The 19,610-nt window shown below is 41.5% G+C and overlaps 4 protein-coding genes across 10 annotated transcripts; 3 read left to right on the plus strand and 1 right to left on the minus strand.

Moving 5' to 3' along the window:
- Positions 1–138: 138 nt before the first annotated feature.
- Positions 139–2,055, plus strand: LOC131674356 (uncharacterized). Its single transcript, XM_058952981.1, has 2 exons — positions 139–532; positions 833–2,055. Exons 1-2 carry the CDS (start codon positions 389–391, stop codon positions 1,034–1,036), a joined length of 348 nt encoding a protein of 115 aa, XP_058808964.1. The 5' UTR covers positions 139–388; the 3' UTR covers positions 1,037–2,055.
- Positions 2,056–3,398: 1,343 nt separating this feature from the next.
- On the minus strand, positions 3,399–12,012 carry LOC131674355 (AT-rich interactive domain-containing protein 4B). Of its 2 annotated transcripts, none has more exons than XM_058952980.1 (9): positions 11,540–12,012; positions 11,004–11,440; positions 10,685–10,888; positions 10,392–10,596; positions 8,049–10,310; positions 5,763–7,980; positions 4,663–5,625; positions 4,443–4,583; positions 3,399–4,354 (listed from the first exon to the last, which is right to left on the minus strand). In XM_058952980.1, exons 1-9 carry the CDS (start codon positions 11,543–11,545, stop codon positions 4,311–4,313), a joined length of 6,480 nt encoding a protein of 2,159 aa, XP_058808963.1. In that variant the 5' UTR covers positions 11,546–12,012; the 3' UTR covers positions 3,399–4,310. The 2 variants fall into 2 exon arrangements, with proteins under 2 accessions (XP_058808963.1, XP_058808961.1); XM_058952978.1 differs by having other exon boundaries at positions 3,400–4,354; positions 10,685–10,930.
- Positions 12,013–13,023: 1,011 nt separating this feature from the next.
- LOC131674353 (L-asparaginase 1-like) lies at positions 13,024–16,816 on the plus strand. Of its 5 annotated transcripts, none has more exons than XR_009302810.1 (10): positions 13,024–13,190; positions 13,343–13,646; positions 13,724–13,835; positions 13,931–14,045; positions 14,105–14,441; positions 14,507–14,821; positions 14,899–15,203; positions 15,275–15,448; positions 15,519–16,608; positions 16,684–16,816. XR_009302810.1 is itself a non-coding variant. In XM_058952974.1 (9 exons), the coding sequence occupies exons 2-9, from the start codon at positions 13,361–13,363 to the stop codon at positions 15,858–15,860; spliced, it is 1,986 nt and encodes a 661-aa protein (XP_058808957.1). In that variant the 5' UTR covers positions 13,024–13,190; positions 13,343–13,360; the 3' UTR covers positions 15,861–16,680. The 5 variants fall into 5 exon arrangements, 2 of the variants coding, with proteins under 2 accessions (XP_058808957.1, XP_058808958.1); XR_009302811.1 differs by lacking the exon at positions 16,684–16,816 and having other exon boundaries at positions 15,519–16,131; positions 16,218–16,680; XR_009302809.1 differs by lacking the exon at positions 16,684–16,816 and having other exon boundaries at positions 15,519–16,131; positions 16,248–16,680.
- A 430-nt stretch (positions 16,817–17,246) lies between these two features.
- LOC131674354 (uncharacterized) lies at positions 17,247–19,552 on the plus strand. Of its 2 annotated transcripts, XM_058952977.1 has the most exons (4): positions 18,354–18,584; positions 18,658–18,799; positions 18,892–19,033; positions 19,121–19,552. In XM_058952977.1, the coding sequence occupies exons 1-4, from the start codon at positions 18,502–18,504 to the stop codon at positions 19,525–19,527; spliced, it is 774 nt and encodes a 257-aa protein (XP_058808960.1). In that variant the 5' UTR covers positions 18,354–18,501; the 3' UTR covers positions 19,528–19,552. The 2 variants fall into 2 exon arrangements, with proteins under 2 accessions (XP_058808959.1, XP_058808960.1); XM_058952976.1 differs by having other exon boundaries at positions 17,247–18,584; positions 18,658–19,033.
- Positions 19,553–19,610: the final 58 nt, after the last annotated feature.

Raw genomic sequence — 19,610 nt, forward strand, 5'->3', positions numbered from 1 at the left:
TCTTGTAATTTAAAAAAATATTCAAACGAGTTTCACTCGGTAGGCAAAGTAGAAAACGGTTAAGATGTGTAAATGTGTATTGCATGTACACACCCCAGATGATCGTTCACGTGTATTTGAGGGATTGAATCACAAACACGCACTCTACCATCAGACACATCAGACCAGCTGGTGATGGCTCTCGATCTTGGAATAGTATACAGTGTGAAAGTTTCATACTAATAGTAACAAACAAATCCATCGACTTATTCATAACTTTTATGTTTTTTCGTTTCGTAATCGAAAATTAAATGATTTTAATATCTGTGTGATATTTGATTCGACGGTGCCCATTCTGCAGCTATAGTTTTTAGTTCAAAATTTACAGTGAAAATAAAAATACGAAAAAATGGGTAGTACTGACAAGGCTGTGATCACTGGTTTCATATGCAGACTCTGCAGCAAAATGAATCGATTTGTGATTCATATTTATGGAGAGGAAGGCGAAAGGATGAAGTTGTCTGAGAAAATCAACAGTTATCTTCCAATAAATGTGAGCATTTTTTTGTTCAATTGTTAGTAATATTTTTTTTAAGTTTGGCAATCTAAAACGACCATTTTTTATTAATTTCATAAAATAATATAATTATCTATCCAGTTTAGTAATAACTCTAATTTGACTACCATATTACATGTTTATTGAAAAAAAAACTATTTTTCTCATTTAATTTCATGATAAAATATACTAATATGATTATAATTTAGATATTTGCAAGAGAAATCATAAAATTACTATAACTTACACTTTCACTGTGTTACCTTGAACCACATAATTCATTACTACTCATTATAGGTGGATCCTAATGACCAACTGCCGAAAACTGCATGTTTGGAATGCATTGAAAAGTTGGAAGCACATCATGAATTAATGAAGCAATTTTTATTTGCTAGGCGGAAACTTAGTAATGAAAAGAAATCTACATCAATATCTTCCTCTACTAATTCATCAGCAGCCATCGACGCAACAGCTACATCAAGTAGTCCACCTCCATGTTGACATCAATTTAATATTATATACATTTTTAATGTGTTGAATAGATTTTGATTAATGGCTTGAGAGACTTATCATCTAAACAGTAATTGATCTACATCAGTGATGTTGTAATTTACCATTATTGTACTTTTTAAAACTGATTCTTAAGCTAATTTTTCTATAATACCTGTCGACCCCAAAGATTGGATTATGGAATGGTATTACAGATTGAATAGATGTGCTGCAATCAATTTACAAATCAAATATATAGCATAATAAATTGTTACAAATGACATTTGAAAATGATTGTTTTATGAAAAATCAATTTACAGATAAATATATTATTGAGTTTGAGCTGAATTGAACTTTGAATTTTTAATTTTTTTTAACAGAGACTAATCAATAGAGAACTTGTAAGAAAAAGCCTTTTAGTCAAACATGCATATTTTATATAAAGACTTCATTTGTACAATTATATGTACAGATTTAGAGTGAGAGTTAAAATCTTGTATAATTTTAAACTCACAAGATTTTGTTATTTTCACTATATATTGTTGTACAGACAAACCATTTTATAAATGAATTTAATTACCTTCAATATTTACAAAACTTTTCAATGCTCTTCTACAGTTTGTAATGCTATTGTAGGCCTAATTAGATATTATTTTAAAAAATTAAGCAATTAATTACATACAAATGTGTGTACATTAATTGAAACATTATTAGGTGTGAACTTCTGGAAAAGTTCTATGAACTAAGAAGCCTATCAATAATTTACATAAGTATAATTTATTTATTATAGGTAGAACTGACAAGGAAAGATAATTTGTCATTGTTTCAATAAAATAATATACAGTACTTCTTATTAACTCGAGACACTCATTGATATCTACAGCCGACCATAATATACAGTATATGGAGAAAATCAACCATTACATCCTTTCAACTATTTGACTTAACCAGAGATATAGATTGGTACTCTAACAAAATATATCTTCGATGAATTTTACTAATTATTACGAAAGATTCTGTTCAGACAGTTTTTAAAGAAATATTTTGAAAGCTATAATAGTTTTTAGATTTTATTAATTTTAATATGTGATTGAATGCCATTTTAATCACTATAAATGAGTTTTAGATTTCATATTTTATTCTAAAAAGTTTTCTTGGAGTACTGTTCATCTTTGCTTACTAATTTTCTTTGTTTACTATATTTATTTTAGTGAACTATATATGTTGATCAGGTCTTAAGCTCCAATCCATCTTTTGTGAATTTATGAGTAAAAAATGAAATGATTTGTTTTCTAATTTGAGATTTTATTTTTAGCCTTCATAACCAACAAACAAAAGAAATAATAATTAATATTATTGTTACTCTTATAAGTAGTATAATAAACTGTACACTTTGTTCTTTGTCACTTTACATAACACAAAGAGAAGTTGAAATCGTCAGCTATAGTTGCAATTTCATTAATAGTTAAATATAATCTTTAAAAGCTTTTATAAATCTAATTTTATTTATTAAAGAAACTATGTTTATAATTGAAATTATATTTTATGATTAATTCAATGCTTTTGTGTATACCTTGCTATGATTGCAACATTTTCTAAATAAAAGGAATGTTTATTTATCCAGAAATGTGGATGATTTGGAACAGATATTTGCTTTGAATAAATCATGTATTCTCTCAAAAGTAAAGTGATTATGATGATTACTAAATATTGATGATAAATTATATTGTGAATATAATTTGATTTGATATAATATTATTTCCTTGCTTTATTATTTTTCTCTTTATTTATTGTAATATCATATATGGATTAATTAGGAAAATAATTTGTTTCTATCTTGAAAGAATCTGTTTATAATTTCAACCTAAATTATACCTGAAACATGACTCAACAAAGTTCCTTTTTTTCCACAAAGGAAAAAAAAATTCATTTTCATTTTATTTCTTCAATGTATTTGTTAATTATTTTTCGGTAAATTTTACGTTACTTTTGATTGCTTTATTTGGATAAAATCATTTTACACTATGAATTTTTGAAGGAAGTAAAATTTAGTTTTTAAGATTCAAGGCAATTGGCCCTGACGACCTTTGTTCTCATGCTACATATATTACATACACATTCGATAGCATATGTATAACTATAACAAAACATACCTATAATGGTATCGTATAAGAGGTTATATGTACTACAATTTTACTGAGAAAATTCACTTCGTTGAACACAAGTCAAAAAGACACAACTATTTTACAATTAAAAGAACTTTTGTGAAAAGCAGACTAATCGTAAAATTTATGAACTTGAGGAAGTAGAGATAAAATAATTTTTTCAATAAAATTTTTTTATGTTAATTTTATTTTACTTTAATCTTTATATAATTACAAGTTAAAGTTTTTTCACCCACATAAAGCTTTTATTCACTTATTGCATTATATTATTGCGTTTCATGACAAAAAAAGGTTTTTTTATTACAATAAGTATATATAGAATTACAAAAAATAAGCATGAAAATTAAAATCTAGTACTCGATACTCAAAGATTGAGACTGTATAATACTATCTTAAGTATGTATATGTACAAATTATAGAAATTTTATAAGTTAACTCGAGTTGTAAACTTGTAATTTCATATACAAACTTAAACATATCAAAGTATATATTAATTCATAGAAAATGTGACGATGGTATTTTTAAACATATTTTTGCATTTTTGCAGCTGTATATGTGGCTTGCTCTTCAACAAAAAAATCAAATTTAAAATGTATCATTCGCTTAAATTTATATTAGTCAAATTCAATGACAATCAATTCAGTTTTTACTTATTGAAGAAAGACACATGCCATATATAAAAATTAAAATCCTTCTTTACAAGTAAATTAATATATAATTTCTTTGTACAAATCATTTACAATATCAAAGTATCTAAATGTCCTCTATTATAAAATAGAAAAACGCTTTTTCATTACACATTTTTGTTGATTGATTTCATTTAGTGAAAAAATCAATTTTACTCTCTATGGAGAGTAGTATCAATCAGATTAGTACATACAAAAGTTCTTTTGATACAATTCTCTTGATTTAATAAACAATATAATATGTATCTTTTAATCTAATTGGGATAATATTACCTTACCTCGATGAAAAAATTGCAGAGACAATTATTTTCAAGTAAAAATGAGTGAAGAGTTTGTGATTTCTCAACAGATACTTTGCTATGAAATCATTTGCAATTCTCACGTACAAAGGTCTTTTTGTATACATAGCAACATAAACCATTGTTATCACTCTCATCACAAACATGCTTGTTGCATTTCAGCTTTAGCTGCTTTTTGAGCTGAAACAATAAACGATTATTGTGGTAAGTCAAGAAAACTAAATAAATAAGAACTATACATTGTAAAGAGAAGAAAACAGTAATTTACCTTCACGTTTTCTTCGTTTAATTTTTTTTCGACGTCTTTCGATAGCTGCGAGTTCCACTTTACAGTTGCCGTAAGCTTTTCTGAGATCAGTTATCCTTTGCATCAGTACTTGAATTCTTTGGTTGCTATCTAAATTAGGATCTGTAAAAAAATAAAACTTAGCATACTGTCAAAAAATAAAAACGAATAAAAGTATGGCGAGTAAGAACTACGAAATTACCCAAATCCGTAAGAAAGTTATATCTCATGGGTCTATTTGAATTGGTGGAGAAACTGGCGATACTGTTACTGTTCATGCCAGTGATTACATTTGATCCTATCGTAACAGCGTTAGATGTATTGACTGGCATTGCCGAAGTACTATTGTTATATTGCGTAGAGCTTTCACTGGTGTCATCACTGTCACTGCCAATGGTTTGTCCACGTGTATGTCGCGTAGCTTGTCTGGGTGATTTTTTTCCCGAAACATTACTTGGGCCTGGAGACGACGAGGTGGCTGCAGAGGTATCCTGATCTTTTCGTTTTTTACGCTTTTTCGGCGAAATATTTTCGGAATCCGGTATAGCTCCTCTCTTGGATACCGTGGATTTGGAGGAATGTGGCTGCGTCTCGACTGAAAATTCAGGGCTAAGTAACGGTAATCTGCCATCCTCGATTTTCACTGCAGCGGGGGCTCCAACTGTCTTGCTGCTAGTCCCGGCGCTTTCGTTCTCCGCTTCCGAGCTGTTGGTCTTGCCATTATTGTCTTCGGACGATGAAAGCGTGGAACCACCGGTTCTTTCGTCCCGTGGTGAACCAGATACATTAGAGATGGTCGAATCGGGTGTTGTTGGTGGAGTGTTATCCGTGACCGGCGCTGCTTCGCTACTCTGTCTGCGCTGCACTGCTAGCCCAGCCACGACTTGCAAAGCTGCTACGACCGGCGCGACTTGCGATTGCATCGGTGCCGGTAGTGTTGATTGTGCTTGTGACTGCTGCTGCTGCTGATATCCTAGAAGTTGACCTTGAGGCTGGCGGAGAGGTAAAGTACTGCTCACTTGGGTAGACATGGGGATAATGCTATTGGAACTTTGGGAAACAGCTACGCTACTACCAGCGGCCGACACTACTGTAAAACTTGACGCTTGTTGCTGGTTAAGGGGTATTTGTGTTCCGGCAATGCTACTTCCGCTTACTTTATTTGCTGTGAAAGAAAGAAAATTAGTTGGCTATTTGTCACATAGGATTTTTTCACAGCGATAATGAAAGAAGCTGCTTTGTCAAAAATTTTGTTTGTAATTAAAAATAACTTTCATAAAGAAACAGGCATCATTTACTGACCGATCTCACTTTGAAGTAGATTTTGAGCGCTGATTGAAGTTTTAGGCTCGTGTTCAGGTAAATCGTTACTAGGAGTCGGCGATCCAGGTATTTCTTCCTCGCACAGAAGCGAATTCAAATTTTCTCCGTCCTCTTCTATCCTTGCAATTTTGGCTTGGATCACGGAAGCGACTAAACCAATGCCGACTGATTTTTCCTGTGGGCCACGGTTAGTACTAGCGTTATAGCAGGTGTTAACAGTCTCAACAGGTGGCTTGGCGACTTTTGCTTCAAGATTGAAATCAATGCATTTATCATCTGCTGCATCCTCACTATCGATAATTGTAAGTCGCCTTTCAGAGTCACTCGAATCGCTTGAATCAACGGAATCACGATCAATGCTCGGCTTCATCTTGTTTGGAACTACCTCCCTTCTAAGACCTATGTAATCCTTATTAGCTTCGCCGATGGAGGTCGTCGGTGCGGTTACTACCGTCGCTGCTTTAGTTTTCTTCCAGGATTCTTCTGTTTTTGCCGTTTGCTCGATCTTTTTCTGATTAGCGTAGGTTTTTACAACGGAGGGTATCAATGTTTTGGCAGTCTCCTCCTCCCTCTTGTTAATCACCTCTAGCAAAGGATCGTGATGTGGCTCGAAGTCTTGTAGAGGATCTTTTATCGGAATTATTTGCTCGGGTTGCTTTCTCTTGTCAATCGACTCGTGTTTGGTTTTACTTTCATCCTTATCTTTAACCTTTTTGATACTTGGAGCTGGTTCGGTCTTTTTGATCATTTCTTTTACCACCTTTCGTACTACAGTTTCATTCGGCGGCTCTTCATCACGTTTCGCGTCCTTGACTTTGGCACGGAATACCGAGGCGGCAGCTAGCGAAAGTTTCTCTTCAATACTAGCAGTCGCAGGAAGACGCGCACTGATAGGAGCTGGCACTGGCAGAGAATGTGGAACGACGGGGGTGAAATCAAGAACTTTCATCTCCTGTTTTGGCTCTGCTTTGTTCGCTGTACCTGATTGCTCAACGCGCTTCTTATCTGTTTCTACTGCTGTTATTTTGGACCTATTGCTTTCGTCAACTTCGTGGCCCGGCGTCAAACTCGAGAAGGAAGACAATTTTTTCGGTTCAGCAGACTTGTTGATGGTGCGATCTTGCACACTCTCAGTCTCGCTTGATAAGGCCGCCTTGGCTTTTGGGCCGGAGTAATGGGATAAATATTTTACTGGTGTTAGCTTTGGAGGTCCAACATCTTCGTCGCTCTCGCTGTCATCGTAATTTCTTTTCGGCATGCGCTTCGATAATGGTTTTTTCTTTGTCTCGATGATCTCACTGCCTGGAACTCCACTCGGCTTTTGTCTCTTTTTCACGCCCTTTGCTGCTAAGTCCTCGTCTTTCTTCATCTTGACATCCTTAATTTCAGGTGCCATGCGACTGGTTTCCGGAATTGAATCGGGCTTACGCACAGGTTTGGTGGGAGTGTAGCTGGAAAAGAATTTATCAAGTTCCTTGCTCGAGTCTTCCTCGTCGTCTTCCGCTTCGTCCAGTTTCTTCCCGAAAACTTTACGCGGTCTTTTCTTGGCATCAGTGTTATCAGAGCTCGATATTTCGCTGGCTTTACTTATGGCAGGACTGCTCGAAAGCAAGTTTTTGGTTGGTCGTTTCTTTGGAGTTCCCTTGGCATCTCCCTCGTCCAAAGTAATGATTTTTCTTGCTTTAACGTCATTTTCGATGTCTGGCTCGTCTATTAAAATGTCGTCAACGATTCTTTTGACCTTTGCGTTATACGCGATAACACTACCTGCGCAGATACTGTTACTAAAAGTTACCGGTGCATACTTGGCGGAATCTTCCGAGTCAGGCTCGTCGTCGACGTCTTCGCTTTTCTTGAATATTTTACGTGATTTCTTTTTACTTTCGCTACTCTCTGTAGCTTGAGCAGTTTGTTCCAGTTTTGTATCGACCTTTACTGAAGTTGTAGGAGTTACGCCCTTTTGTCGTTTCTTTGGGCTCTTTAGTTCTTCGTCTAGTGCACGCTTTCTCATTTTGTCTTTGTCTTTTTCCTTATCTTTTTCACTGCCGGATGAGTCTCGTTTGTTTCTCACCTCAAACTCGAATGGCTCAGGCTCTTTAAACTCATAGATATCCTCAGTGTTGTCAGCTTGGCTTGCCTCGAGTTTGATGGTCTGCTCACACTTAACAGAGTTAGCGTCAATCTGCCCTGGAAGAATCTGCAATTAAATAGTAAACGTAAGTGACAACTTTTACGAGCGTATTACGCTATCTGAATAAACTTAACCTTTTGTTCGACGCTCTCTCGAGTTTCAGGCTCAGACTTCTCTAGTTTGATCGGAACCACGGGTTGCTGCTGCTGATCAGCTGCCGTTATAGCTTCTTGTTGGTTACTCGTAATTTCGAGTTTAACGGCCTTATCGAATCCCTTGAGTTCCGATCTGATCTCGTTAAGGTCGAAATCGCGACCCTTGGGTTGGTCGTCGGTGTCGGTATCGGGCTCGGACTTGATCATCGCATCGTCGTTGACTTTTGCGGCAGATTTAGTTTCACCAGGAGGTTTCCTTAGTCTTCTACTAGGGCCTCGACGACTGCTCTGCGGCTGCATATCTGCTTCCTCCGAGTCTTTATCGGGGTCTTCGTGGTCACTAGTTTCCTCGATCTTCATGCGGCTCTCAGCACGACGTCTAGCCTCCCGCCGTCCTCGCTCTTGTGGTGGCGGCGGTGGAGGTGCCTGTTGTTGTTGTGGTCGAGAACGCGAGCGCGACTCGCGTGGCTGAGCCTCGGCTGTGCTCACGTCAGACTCAGCCGCGGACTCACTGTCCTCGCTGTCCTCGGATTCGTGCCCGCCGCTGGGAGTGGCGTTGACGGGCTCAGCGTGACCAGATGCACGGCGCTGACTACGTGCGAGTTGTCTAGCACTAGTACGACTGCTCGCTGCTGTGCTCGCCGGGCTCTTAGTTCGGGAAACTGGCGTACTCGCACGATCTTCCGAATCTTTGCTGGAAGGAGCAACGCTCACAGCGCGTCTTCGTCCACTCAATGAAGTGCTAGGGGTCGCTGCTTTATTTACGTTGCCACTACTACTGACTCTAACGCTCGTTCCAGGGGTAGGCGGTCGGGCTTGTGCCTTAGCGCGCTTTATTCTTCCTTGGCTTTGGGTGAAATTTTGCGCGATTCGCGAACATTTGATCCATTCGTCGTATCTAGTATTCCAACCGGTGTAGTGCACCAAATAAACGGCCTCCACGCCGTCCTTTTCTATGTCAATCACTTTGGCCTCATAGGTCATTTTAGAATCATAGTATACTTTCAGTCGGTCACCCAACTCTACGGGACCTTTATACGTTGGTGCATATTCTGTTGTTTGTCTGTCTTCTGCTTGGGATGCTCTCATTGCTCTTTCCGCTGTTGCCGCACCAGCGGCCGCAGACGCTACACTCTCTACTTCCTTCTTTTTGCGACCACGCTTCTTCATTTCCTCTTCCGTTAATTTACGCATCTTGCTCGTGACGGGTTTCTTGTCGGTCTCTCTCGATGGCGTCTTTGTTTCTCGGCTATCGTTGGGTGGCAACGAACTTAATTTTACAGTTTGCTGTTGCTGTGGCGGCTGTTGTTGCTGTTGTTGCTGTTGCTGTTGAGGTTGCGAAGGCTGCTGTTGTGATGATGGCAGTGGTCGCTGATTTACGACATCGTCCTTTGATTTTGATCTCGTCTTCGTGCTTTCCTCGTCTTTAAGGCCACTCTTATCTTCCTTTTTATCTGGTCTTTTTGTTTCAAGCTTTTTCTTTTCGGCTAACGGCTGCTGCTTTTTCCGGAATGGCTCTTCCTTGGCTTTGGCTGTTACTTTTGACTTGGTGCCGATGCCACTTGACGGAGTTAGTCTCGAAGAGCTCTTCAGCGACTTTTCGCTGCACGAAGATTCCTCCTCGGCATCGATATTAATGTCACTGTCTTGCCCGCTGGCACTTTCGTCGATTGGCTCGTCCTTTCGCTTAACTTTACTGGTCAATGCTTCTTCGTCCTGTTTTATAATAATCTCTTTCTTTATTTCTCGCTTGTCCCTTTTCACATCGTCCTCCGCCGACATGACACTTCTTTTATCTTCTTCTTCTTTTTCAATCCTGATGAGTGGCTTATCTTGCGTGGGTACTGGCGTATTGCGATCTTTATCACGAATAAGACTGCGACCGGGTCGTTGTTTTCTCATGCTACCTCTGGGGTGATTCACCATTGTACAGCCCAGTTTCCTATAGAAATCTTCAAACGAGTGAAGAAACTTTTTATACGCTTGTTTTACTAGATTGTGTGTCGAGGCGTTATTTTGCATCGAAAATCCCAAACGTCGCGTTATAAGTTTCCATTGGTTTTGATTGGTTACACGGTTGTAACCACCCAATTTATATACAGCGCGGAATAATCTGTATAAGTCAATGTCTTCGTTTCCAATCATTGGGCAATTATTTATTGGTGTGCCTCGATCATCCATGAATTTATATAACTGAGCTACGAAATGATCTTTCTCTTCGCGCGGTTCATCGTCCGAACTCTGAAACATGAAAATTAAATTTTTAGGTTAAAAATGTAAGCTACTTGACAGATAGTTTTACTCAAATGTGCAAAGAATTACATCTGAATCTAATTCTGCATCAGAGTCACTATTGCCACTTGAAACAGCAGTTCCAAATAACGAATCTCTATCCCAATGAGGAGGTAACTCATTTTTTTCCAAAAACAATAAAGCTTTCTCAACAGCTACTTTCAAAGTACTATTTTCTATTTTATTGACCAAGTCTTTTGTGAATTCTGTGGCCTCTTTCTTCGGCACAGTATAGCTAATAATAAAAAAAGGATTTAATTAATACAAAATCATAATTATGATAAAAAGCACAATAGTCTTAAAAAGGTATAATAAAAACTCACTATCTAGCATCTTTAAAAGACCTCACGAGATATTCATCACGAACTCGAATTCTTACAGTATCTTGAGCAGTCGGTGCTACAACTAACCCAGGGAACCAGTTATCTTTTTTTTTCTTATCTCCAAGTTCTACACAAACTACTCTGCCAATTTCAGGTTCTGTTTCTGGACCTTCTTTACCCCCAGAAGTAGAACCTGAATCATTGCTACCCCTTGGTATATCATCATCTTCGTCGCTACTGTCATCCCTATTGAGCACCACGAAAAAAAAGAATCAAATTAAACCATATATATAATAAGAAGTAGAGTTATTAAACTTACTGAGTTTGTCTAGACCTTCTACCACGTCTCCCACCTATGACAGGATTCCCAAAGTGCTCTGGATGTGTAAGAGGCAGCTGATCTAGAGTTTCACTCTCTGCAAAATGTCTACCACTCTTCAAGCAGAGAGCTGTTCTCCTCAAGGTAGTAATGTCTCCATCATCGAACACAACGGTATACTGACTGCAGTCTTGAATCTTGGTAATGGTAGCATCCACATATTCCTTCCTGTCATTGTGCTTGGCTTCTACAGATGCTCCAACTCTCAAGGTCCCTTTAATCTGATCATCAGTGACTGTGGAAGTACCCAGGCCTTGTTTATAGGTCACTCGACATTTAACGCTGCGGACGACTTTTCGAATTTTGGCCTCGCAAAAGGCTCCTTTGTATTTAGCACTGACTTCCGTGCCAACGGACAGGTAAGGTGGATCGTCTCCCTATCGGAGCAAATATTCACGTGAATAAAAACAAGAAAGGAAGTATAGGAGCGCTAAAGGAAAAGGATATTTAGTGATTCTTTTCTTATAGCTACATACCAACATGCTACTAGCGTAGATTGTGCCAGTTCATCATAAAATGTAGCCTGCGTTGCCCGAGAACTCATGTACTCCAGGAGACAGTAGTCAAGAGAGAAAAAAGGAGAGAGAGAAAGAGACAGTGAATAAAGCGAAGCGGTGGCCGTATATGGTATTCGTGTAGCTTTGGCGCTCGTCAACGAATATCTTTTAAGCTTCCCATATTTCGCCACGCATTCATGACAAACAAAACAGCAGGCTTAGTAGCCAGCCTTGTTGTACTATGTAACCATGCATCACACACGCGTGGACTCGGGATAAGTATAATGCCTTGCCAAATATTGCTACAATTCATACGACATTAAAGCCGATCACCACTTGTCCAAAGAACTGTCTACCACGCGACTCACTCTACTCTTTCTATTATTTGTCTATAGAGTAGCGGTCTTTGTTTTTTTGGATTAATTTCGTTCTTCGTTCCACGAGCAACTGGCAGCGCGCTTCTATCTACACCTACATACATATACATACGATACTTCGGCGGATGCGTGCGCATTTTTGTAAACGCCGCCATATGTGCTTATATACATGCATGAGCTTTATATGTGTGCTGCAGCGTGGTGCTATATGTATATTGAACAATACGTCTTTCTCTCTCTTTCTTCTGTCTGACGGCGCTGTTGCCACTTGCTGCGCTCGACTCTCTCTCTCTCTCTCTCTCTCTGCTATATATACTGTCTTATGTACAATATACATACATACTTTTTGTTTTTGTTTACTATTTCAATTTATTACCTCAAGTTGATTGCTTCGTTTTATGAACGCGCGTTCATCAATTTTGTTGAATTTTTTTCCGTAGCGTAAATAGCATTGTAATGTTCATATGCTGTGACCGTTTAATATGGAATACGTCATTGTCAGATGTTTATTTACAAATTGATAAGTGAGCTAAGACGGCCGGCAATGCGCTGCTGTAGTATTTTTGTATTTTTTTCCTTTTATTTTCTATTATGTCAAAGCCGTGTTACATTACAGTAAAAGAGATTGTTATATATATGCATATATATAAGTTAGTATGCTTAAATCATTTCTTTTTGTTTTAATTTCTTCATTTAATGGATAAGAAAAGTTTATACTTATTTTTATAAAATTATTTGAATGCTGACATTTTTTAAATTGTTTCCAAATAAAATACTTTTTTATCGCAGTTCAATGCATGGAATATTTATATTTTTATGAATTATAATTATAAATTTAAATTATCTACCGTGATTTGCAACTTGTGATGCAAACCATGTCACAATTCCGTCTGTATCTCGTGTTGATAAGCAAGGCAAGTCATGCTAAGGCCGCTAAGCACGTGTAATATGTCCTACTAGTCCTTCCCTTGCGTAGCTTCTGCTACGTGTTTACAACCACGTGATAAAAAATTCATTGTAAACATTTGATTCGATAATAGCAGATTAAAAAGCAATTGATATTTGAAAAATATAGTACTGATACTGCTATAAAAAGTCAATGTTGTCGCGATTGTCAAAGTGTCTACAATTCTTGGAGTCACTTTAAGTAAAGTAACGATTAGAAGCTACGATTTTGCTGTGAACATTCGCATTAAATGTTGTAAACAATCGAGGCTACGACGTTGCGAAAAAGAGAGGTCATTCAGTCAGAGGTACTTTTCATTTTATCATAATAAAATAGATATATATATATATATATAAAAGGAATTACTAAATTCTTTTAACCTTGGTATGTTACATTCTATTGATAACCGAACAGCTGGAGTTTACGTAGATATTAAAATATTTATTTTTCCATTTCCAGATGGGAAATTTGAAATAAATGTACTGTTATTTTTTTAAAATAAGCTCTACTTTATCACAGCTAATTATAATGAGCGATCAGAATATCAAAGTAGAACCAAATGGGTTCTGTACCTTATCTGTGGCATATTCTGGCACTGAAGACAATGTAAATAATTTGGATCACTCAGGGAAACAAATAAATGATCTTTATATAAAGCGAAATGTTTCATCTGGAAAATTACCACAAGAGAGTAAACCAGAAGGAAGAGTACTAGTATTGTACACTGGAGGAACTATTGGAATGGTTAGAAATAAAGAAGGAGGTATAAATACTTATATTAGCTCCAATCCCTAAAAATAACCTGAAGTGTTTATTGTCACTTACATTAATTTTCTGTAGCTCTTGTGCCAAAACCTAATACCTTAGTTAAAAATTTAAGAAAATATCCCAATTTGCATGACAAGCAGTATGCAGAGGATAGGTTTGGACCTATGGGACCTCTAGTATTACCGTAAGTACCTCTAGACAATGAATAATAGGTGTCTAGATATGGCATTATATTTTATAAACATATTGGTAAGAATCTATTTTTTCAATAATTTTTAGAGCCACTGACATTGATCACAGAAGAATTATTTACAATGTTCTTGAATACGATCCAATATGTGATTCAAGCAACATGAGGATGGATGATTGGATCTGTATAGCACATGACATCAAAGTAAATAAAAGTGAAAAAAAGTATACAGGAACAAGTTAAAAGTTTAAATAAATTTACAGGAGTCGTACGAGCATTTTGACGGTTTTGTCGTTCTTCACGGTACCGACACTATGAGCTACACTGCGTCAGCACTGTCCTTTATGCTGGAAGCACTTGGCAAAATAGTGATATTGACAGGTTCGCAGCTACCCATATTTGATAGAAGAAGTGACGGGCTTGATAATTTTCTGACTTCTCTGGTTATCGCGGGGAACTACAGTATTCCAGAGGTGTGTGTATTTTTCGGCACGAAGCTTTTGCGCGGAAACCGTACGACAAAATCATCGGTCACCGCTTTCGATGCTTTCCACTCGCCCAACGCACCACCGTTAGCAGTCACTGGCATCGAAGTAGATGGTAATTTCTAACTGCAATAAACCTAAACAGAGCCAACATTATAACGCGTGGATACTGGTTTGCAGTTGATTACTCGTCGATTTTTCGACCTTGCAATTTGGAAAGGTTCGAGGTTCATGCTCAACTCAATGAAAAAGTAGGTTTGCTCCGATTATTTCCCAGTATCACCGCCGACTTGGTAAGAGCTTTTCTGAGAGAGCCTATCGAGGGAGTGGTGCTACAGACATATGGAGCTGGTAATGTACCATCGAATCGACAAGATATTATCGCTGAGTTCAAGTCAGCGGCTGATCGTGGTGTCGTGATTGTCAATATAACACAATGTCCTGAGGGCAGTGTTTCAACGCTCTACGACACCGGAAAGATTCTATTAGAAGCTGGTAAGTAACATAACAAATATTACCCGTAAAATAGTATCGGAAGCAGAACTCCGATTCGTGTCCGACTTCGTGTATAGGCGTGATATCGGGCTTCGACATGACTCCCGAGGCAGCGCTGACCAAACTGGCGTACGTGCTGTCGAAAACCGAATGGGACACAAAGACGAAGCGCAACATGATGGAGACGAATTTGCGAGGTGAGCTGAGTCTCGGACGTTCAATGAGCATGCAAGACTGGGACCTGGTTGACGCGATTGGTCACTCACTGCACATCAGTTCTCCTCGGGACTTTAAAGAACTCGGCTCGATTTTGTTTCCTGCCATGATGAACGCAGCCGTCCTTGCCAAGGATACTGCCAAGCTCGAGTCCCTCAAGAGATATGTGAGTCTTCGTCTTGAGCAGCTCTCTACGTCGTATACATGTATAAAGATTTGATCGATTTGAATTTCCAGGGTGCCGATGTGTCGCAGCCAAACGCCGACGGCAGAACCGCGTTGCACATAGCTTGCTGCGAAGGTGATGTTAATATCGTACGCCATCTGCTCAAACTAGGAGCGAACGTGCACATGAAGGATCGTTTCAACCGGACTCCCCTTACCGATGCCATCGAGCACGATAGAAACGAGGTACGCACTTACTTTGCAGTAATTAATTATTTACGTCCGAGCGCACAATCGTATAATATCTGTTTTGCAGATAATCAAGCTGTTGATGCAGTGCGGAGCGCACCTGCACGAGCGCGGCCAACAGATTGGTGCGCGTATGTGCGCTGCCGCTGCAGCTGGTAATCTCACACGGCTTCGATCCTATCATGCCGTTGGTGCGGATCTGTCACAGGCCGATATATCTGGACGCACAGCCTTGCATCTGGCCTGTCTTCATGGCCACCCGCAGCTCGTGCAGTTCCTTTTGGAGAACGGCGTCGAGGCACGCTGTCGCGATTTGCTCGGACAGTCGGCTCTCGATATCGCTAGCAACGAAGCCTGTCGTAATCTCCTTGTCGATCATCTCGACTTCAGAACCTCGTCTTCATCTTGATCTGATCTGCAACAAAGCTTTCTCGTGTTGCCGCGGCTGGTTTGCGACTTCACGCCTTCTAACTTGGTTGCTCTCTCGAGCGTGCATAATGATGATGACGATAATCACGATGATGACGACGTATTAGAGACGCGTAGCAAAGCACTCTTACCTTTTCATTCGGCTGTGCAACTTCTCGTCGTCGCTGTCGTCTGACTACGAGTGAAATTCAATGCCCGTCGCTTGTTACGTGATCTTGCAATGACGACTTTTCAGCTATTTAGAAAGTTTCGTAAGTTTCTAAAGTGCTTATATATAGACTTTTATTTTTTCTTCTCAAGCATTAATATATTCATTTTGTTTTATTTTCGTTGATAGATCGTTATGACATACTTGTATGTTTTGTAGGTAGAGAGTGGGAAAAAACGAGAGGGTTATTAGCAAAACTAGATTTGTTTATTAAGACTGTTATCGAAACGAAATGACAGTGAAAGGTTCTTTAGGCTTCCAACAGTATCGCTCGTCATAAGCCTATCATTTTTAAGATATTGAGAAGAATCTTCTGATCGAATGCACACTCGCTGAATGCTGTTGTGCAATCCTCAGCCGACGAAACCCGTCGACCTTTTGCTGCAGCATCTTTTATCACCGTGGAATTGACTGTTTTCTTCAATAAACTGTGACTGTGGTATTATTTGTAAAATTAATAGCGAAAACGAATTTGATGCGTTTGGTTAGCGATATGCTAGAATTGATCGATATTTATTAGGTGAGAGTTGAGAATCGTGCATTAATACGAAAATTTTCGATATAAAATGATAAAAAGACTCGTGATATTTTGAAGCCTACCTGGAGAAAGCATCGACAATGAGGTTGAAGCTGGTAGGTTCGTGGGCACGTTTGGTCGTGGCGACAGCCGAGCACACGAGGCGCCCTATGCAAGGCGCTAATTTGCTATTTGTCTCGTTGAGAATCTCGTTGAGCGAATCTCCGAGGTATGATGTTAGATCGAGGCCTCGATCCAATCCTGCGTTTTTGATCGAAAGCATTTGGATAAATCTATAGAATGTTGTTGTACCGTTGTGCGAGCAATGCGTTTCGCTCAAGATTATATGTCGGCGTTTGTTGCTGTCAGCGTTACGAGAATAAAGATAAAAGCCAAATTAAAATCACGAATTGTTACTTTTGTGCTCCTTGGCGAGGTGAGGGTAGTAATTGTAAAACTGGGACGACTGGTTCGGCAATTCCGTAAAGAGCAACGGTATTACAAAAGTGATGAGGGCCATGAGCGTGCCGAAAAACACGATGGACTTGTAGTTGACCTTGACGATGGGCATGGGCACGCCAGTCTTGTTATTCCTATTTTCCAGGGGAAACGAGAGGAATGGTATTTTCACTTCCAAATCTATCTGAAATTGTACAGGTGGTTGTAGTTTCGATGCAACCGCGATGTCGATCGCGACTCGACTCACGTCAATTTTGCCAGCTTTGTGATCGAACGAGATGAAGCGCGGTGGGCGCAAGTTGCGCTCGCCTTTACGTTGAAGATCAAAGAGAGCGCTATCCTTATCGGCTGTCATCGGTAACACTTCGCTCTCCGAAATCACTGGCATAACGAGGAGAAGCAGCCAAATCCGAGCTACACTCGTCATCGGCAATCCATTTCCCCTCGTCCTTCCTCCGATTGTCAGACAGACGGCGCGCTGAAAGAATGGCGAACGACATCTAGCATTTAATAAGTGCCCTCTCGCAATCCAAAAGTCACACGAGGTCAAGTAAAATTAACGCCGGTGGGCGTCAAGTCAATTACGATTGTGCGCGAAATGGTTGTGATGTCGATTGGCAAACCTGGATAGAGCCGCGTTGCCGTGAGGAGATCTCCATCTTGTCACTCGGTTATTTGAACGAAAACTCAACGGTGCGCCAGCTCCGCCGGGTTGATATGTAGCCCGCGGACGTGAAACCCTTCCTTCGCACCCAGCGTAGAAAGGCACGCGTATACATTTTTCAGGCTCGCCATTTTTCAGGAAAACTCATTAACTGCACTCTCGCTAGATTAATAATCGCGCGCGCGGTTGACGGCTCGGAGTTAACACTCCGGAACTTCGTTGGGTGTCTTAGAGTTCCGACGGCGCATCCCGATGCGCGCGAATCCGGAAGTTCCGCCAGTTTCGCAATCGGCAGAGCTTTGCTTGGTCGGTCTTCGGCCAGCCTTGAACAGTAGGAACGAGAAGGCAGCAGGCCTGTGCAGAAGGGGCAAGCAGGAGGAGAAGAAGAAGTTGCGAGATGAAAATTGCGGCTCGTCCCGCGGGGACAATAGCGGCATTGTTCTGCCAGCAGTGGCGGAGGCCGAAAGCGCGGAAATTTCACGTCGCGCAATCGCGCAAGGACACGCGCGAGGCTCCGTCGCAGGATCACGGGGGGGTCTCGCGGACAATCGGCCGTTTTCCGGCACGCGCGCGCGCGTCGCGGAGGTGTCGCGCATCGGCGACGCGGGTGACGAGCTCAACGAAAGCGAAACCGCGGAGAGGCGGCCGCCGCGACAATTATCCTCGCACCGATGTGCCAGAAGATGAGGAGCGCGTTTTCTCGCGGACGCGTATAAGAGGCCGCGCGCCCGCGGCGGCGTGGTCACTTGGACGAACCGTCTCAGCGCGTCAACATGCACCGCCAGGCGCTCGCACTGCTCGTGGCTCTGCTGGCCGTCGGCGCGGCGCGCGCCGTGCCCAAGTACGAGGACGGGGGGTGAGTACGACCGAGCTTCCCGCGGCGGGAGGACAAGCCAGCGACGATTTTCACGCGCTGGCGCGCTTGTCAGTTTCAAGCCGAGCGCGATCGTCGACTACGCGGACAAGGCAGCCAAGAGCCAGGACCCGGCGACCCGGCCAGGGCCGCCGCCGGTGGACAAGCGCGCCGAGGAGACGGCGCGCTTCGGCTTCAACGGCGTCGGCGACAGCGGCGTGAGTATACCGTGGCGGCGGGCCCGCGCCCCGAGGCGGACGCTCTGACGCGCGCGTTCTGTGTTTGCGCATGTGGACGCGCTGCTTGGCAGGGCTACGGGGTGGCCAGCTACGCGCCCGCGAGGATCGACCTGGGGGGCCTGCTGCTCGGCGCGGTCATCGGCATCGGCACCATCCTCGTCATCCCCAAGCTGCTCTACGTGCTGTCCGGCTCGTACGGAGCCTACGCCAGAAGTAAGTCCGGCGGCCGCGGCCCGGGCGTTGGGGGGGGGGGGGGCGCCTTCGTTGCGCGCGCTGCAGCGTTTCGACCGCGTGTTGCAGGCGACGAGGGCGGAGTGGCGCAGCTGATGAGCAGACTGGACGACGCGCTCGCCGGCCACGGCATCGACACCACGAGCTGCACGCAGCGGCTGCTCTGCTCGTACGCGAAGCAGGCGGCCGAGGCCGTGGGCCAGGGGCGCGCCGGCGAGCGGCTCGACTCCTCGGAACCGGCCACGCCGCGGCCCTCGCAGCTGGACAGGCTCGTCGACGCCATCTCCTCCAACCAGATGCTGAACGCCGCGCTCGCCGGCACCGCCGTGCAGGAGGCCATCAGCGCCGGGCGCAGCGGCCACAACTGCCAGAGGCTCTACCGCCAGTGCGCCTTCTCCGCCGACGGCGCGCTCGCCGCCCTCGCCAAGCTCGCCACTGCTCAGTCCAAGAGCACCACGCCTAGGCCCTCCTCCTGATCGCCGGCCTCGTTCGTCCTTGCCCCTTCTCTCCCTCTCATTATTTCATGTACCGTTTATAAACCACGCTAAACTCGATCTTG

The sequence above is a fragment of the Phymastichus coffea genome, unplaced genomic scaffold (genome assembly GCF_024137745.1).
Source record: "Phymastichus coffea isolate CEN01 unplaced genomic scaffold, Cenicafe_Pcof_1.1 PCOF00234, whole genome shotgun sequence".
NCBI classification, from domain to species: Eukaryota; Metazoa; Arthropoda; class Insecta; order Hymenoptera; family Eulophidae; genus Phymastichus; species Phymastichus coffea.

Bases quoted from the DNA above. Each gene is read 5' to 3' on its own strand.
- LOC131674356 (XM_058952981.1), top strand. From the start codon at position 389: ATGGGTAGTACTGACAAGGCTGTGATCACTGGTTTCATATGCAGACTC. The intron at 533-832 runs GTGAGCATTTTT...TACTCATTATAG, and splicing joins ACAGTTATCTTCCAATAAAT to GTGGATCCTAATGACCAACT.
- LOC131674355 (XM_058952978.1), bottom strand. The intron at 10,597-10,684 runs GTGAGTTTTTAT...TTTTATTATTAG, and splicing joins TCTTTTAAAGATGCTAGATA to CTATACTGTGCCGAAGAAAG. The intron at 4,584-4,662 runs GTAATTTCGTAG...ATTTTTTTACAG, and splicing joins TAACTTTCTTACGGATTTGG to ATCCTAATTTAGATAGCAAC.
- LOC131674353 (XM_058952974.1), top strand. From the start codon at position 13,361: ATGTACTGTTATTTTTTTAAAATAAGCTCTACTTTATCACAGCTAATT. The intron at 13,647-13,723 runs GTATAAATACTT...AATTTTCTGTAG, and splicing joins GGTTAGAAATAAAGAAGGAG to CTCTTGTGCCAAAACCTAAT. The intron at 15,204-15,274 runs GTGAGTCTTCGT...TTGAATTTCCAG, and splicing joins TCGAGTCCCTCAAGAGATAT to GGTGCCGATGTGTCGCAGCC.
- LOC131674354 (XM_058952976.1), top strand. From the start codon at position 18,126: ATGAAAATTGCGGCTCGTCCCGCGGGGACAATAGCGGCATTGTTCTGC. The intron at 18,585-18,657 runs GTGAGTACGACC...CGCGCTTGTCAG, and splicing joins CCCAAGTACGAGGACGGGGG to TTTCAAGCCGAGCGCGATCG. The intron at 19,034-19,120 runs GTAAGTCCGGCG...CGCGTGTTGCAG, and splicing joins GTACGGAGCCTACGCCAGAA to GCGACGAGGGCGGAGTGGCG.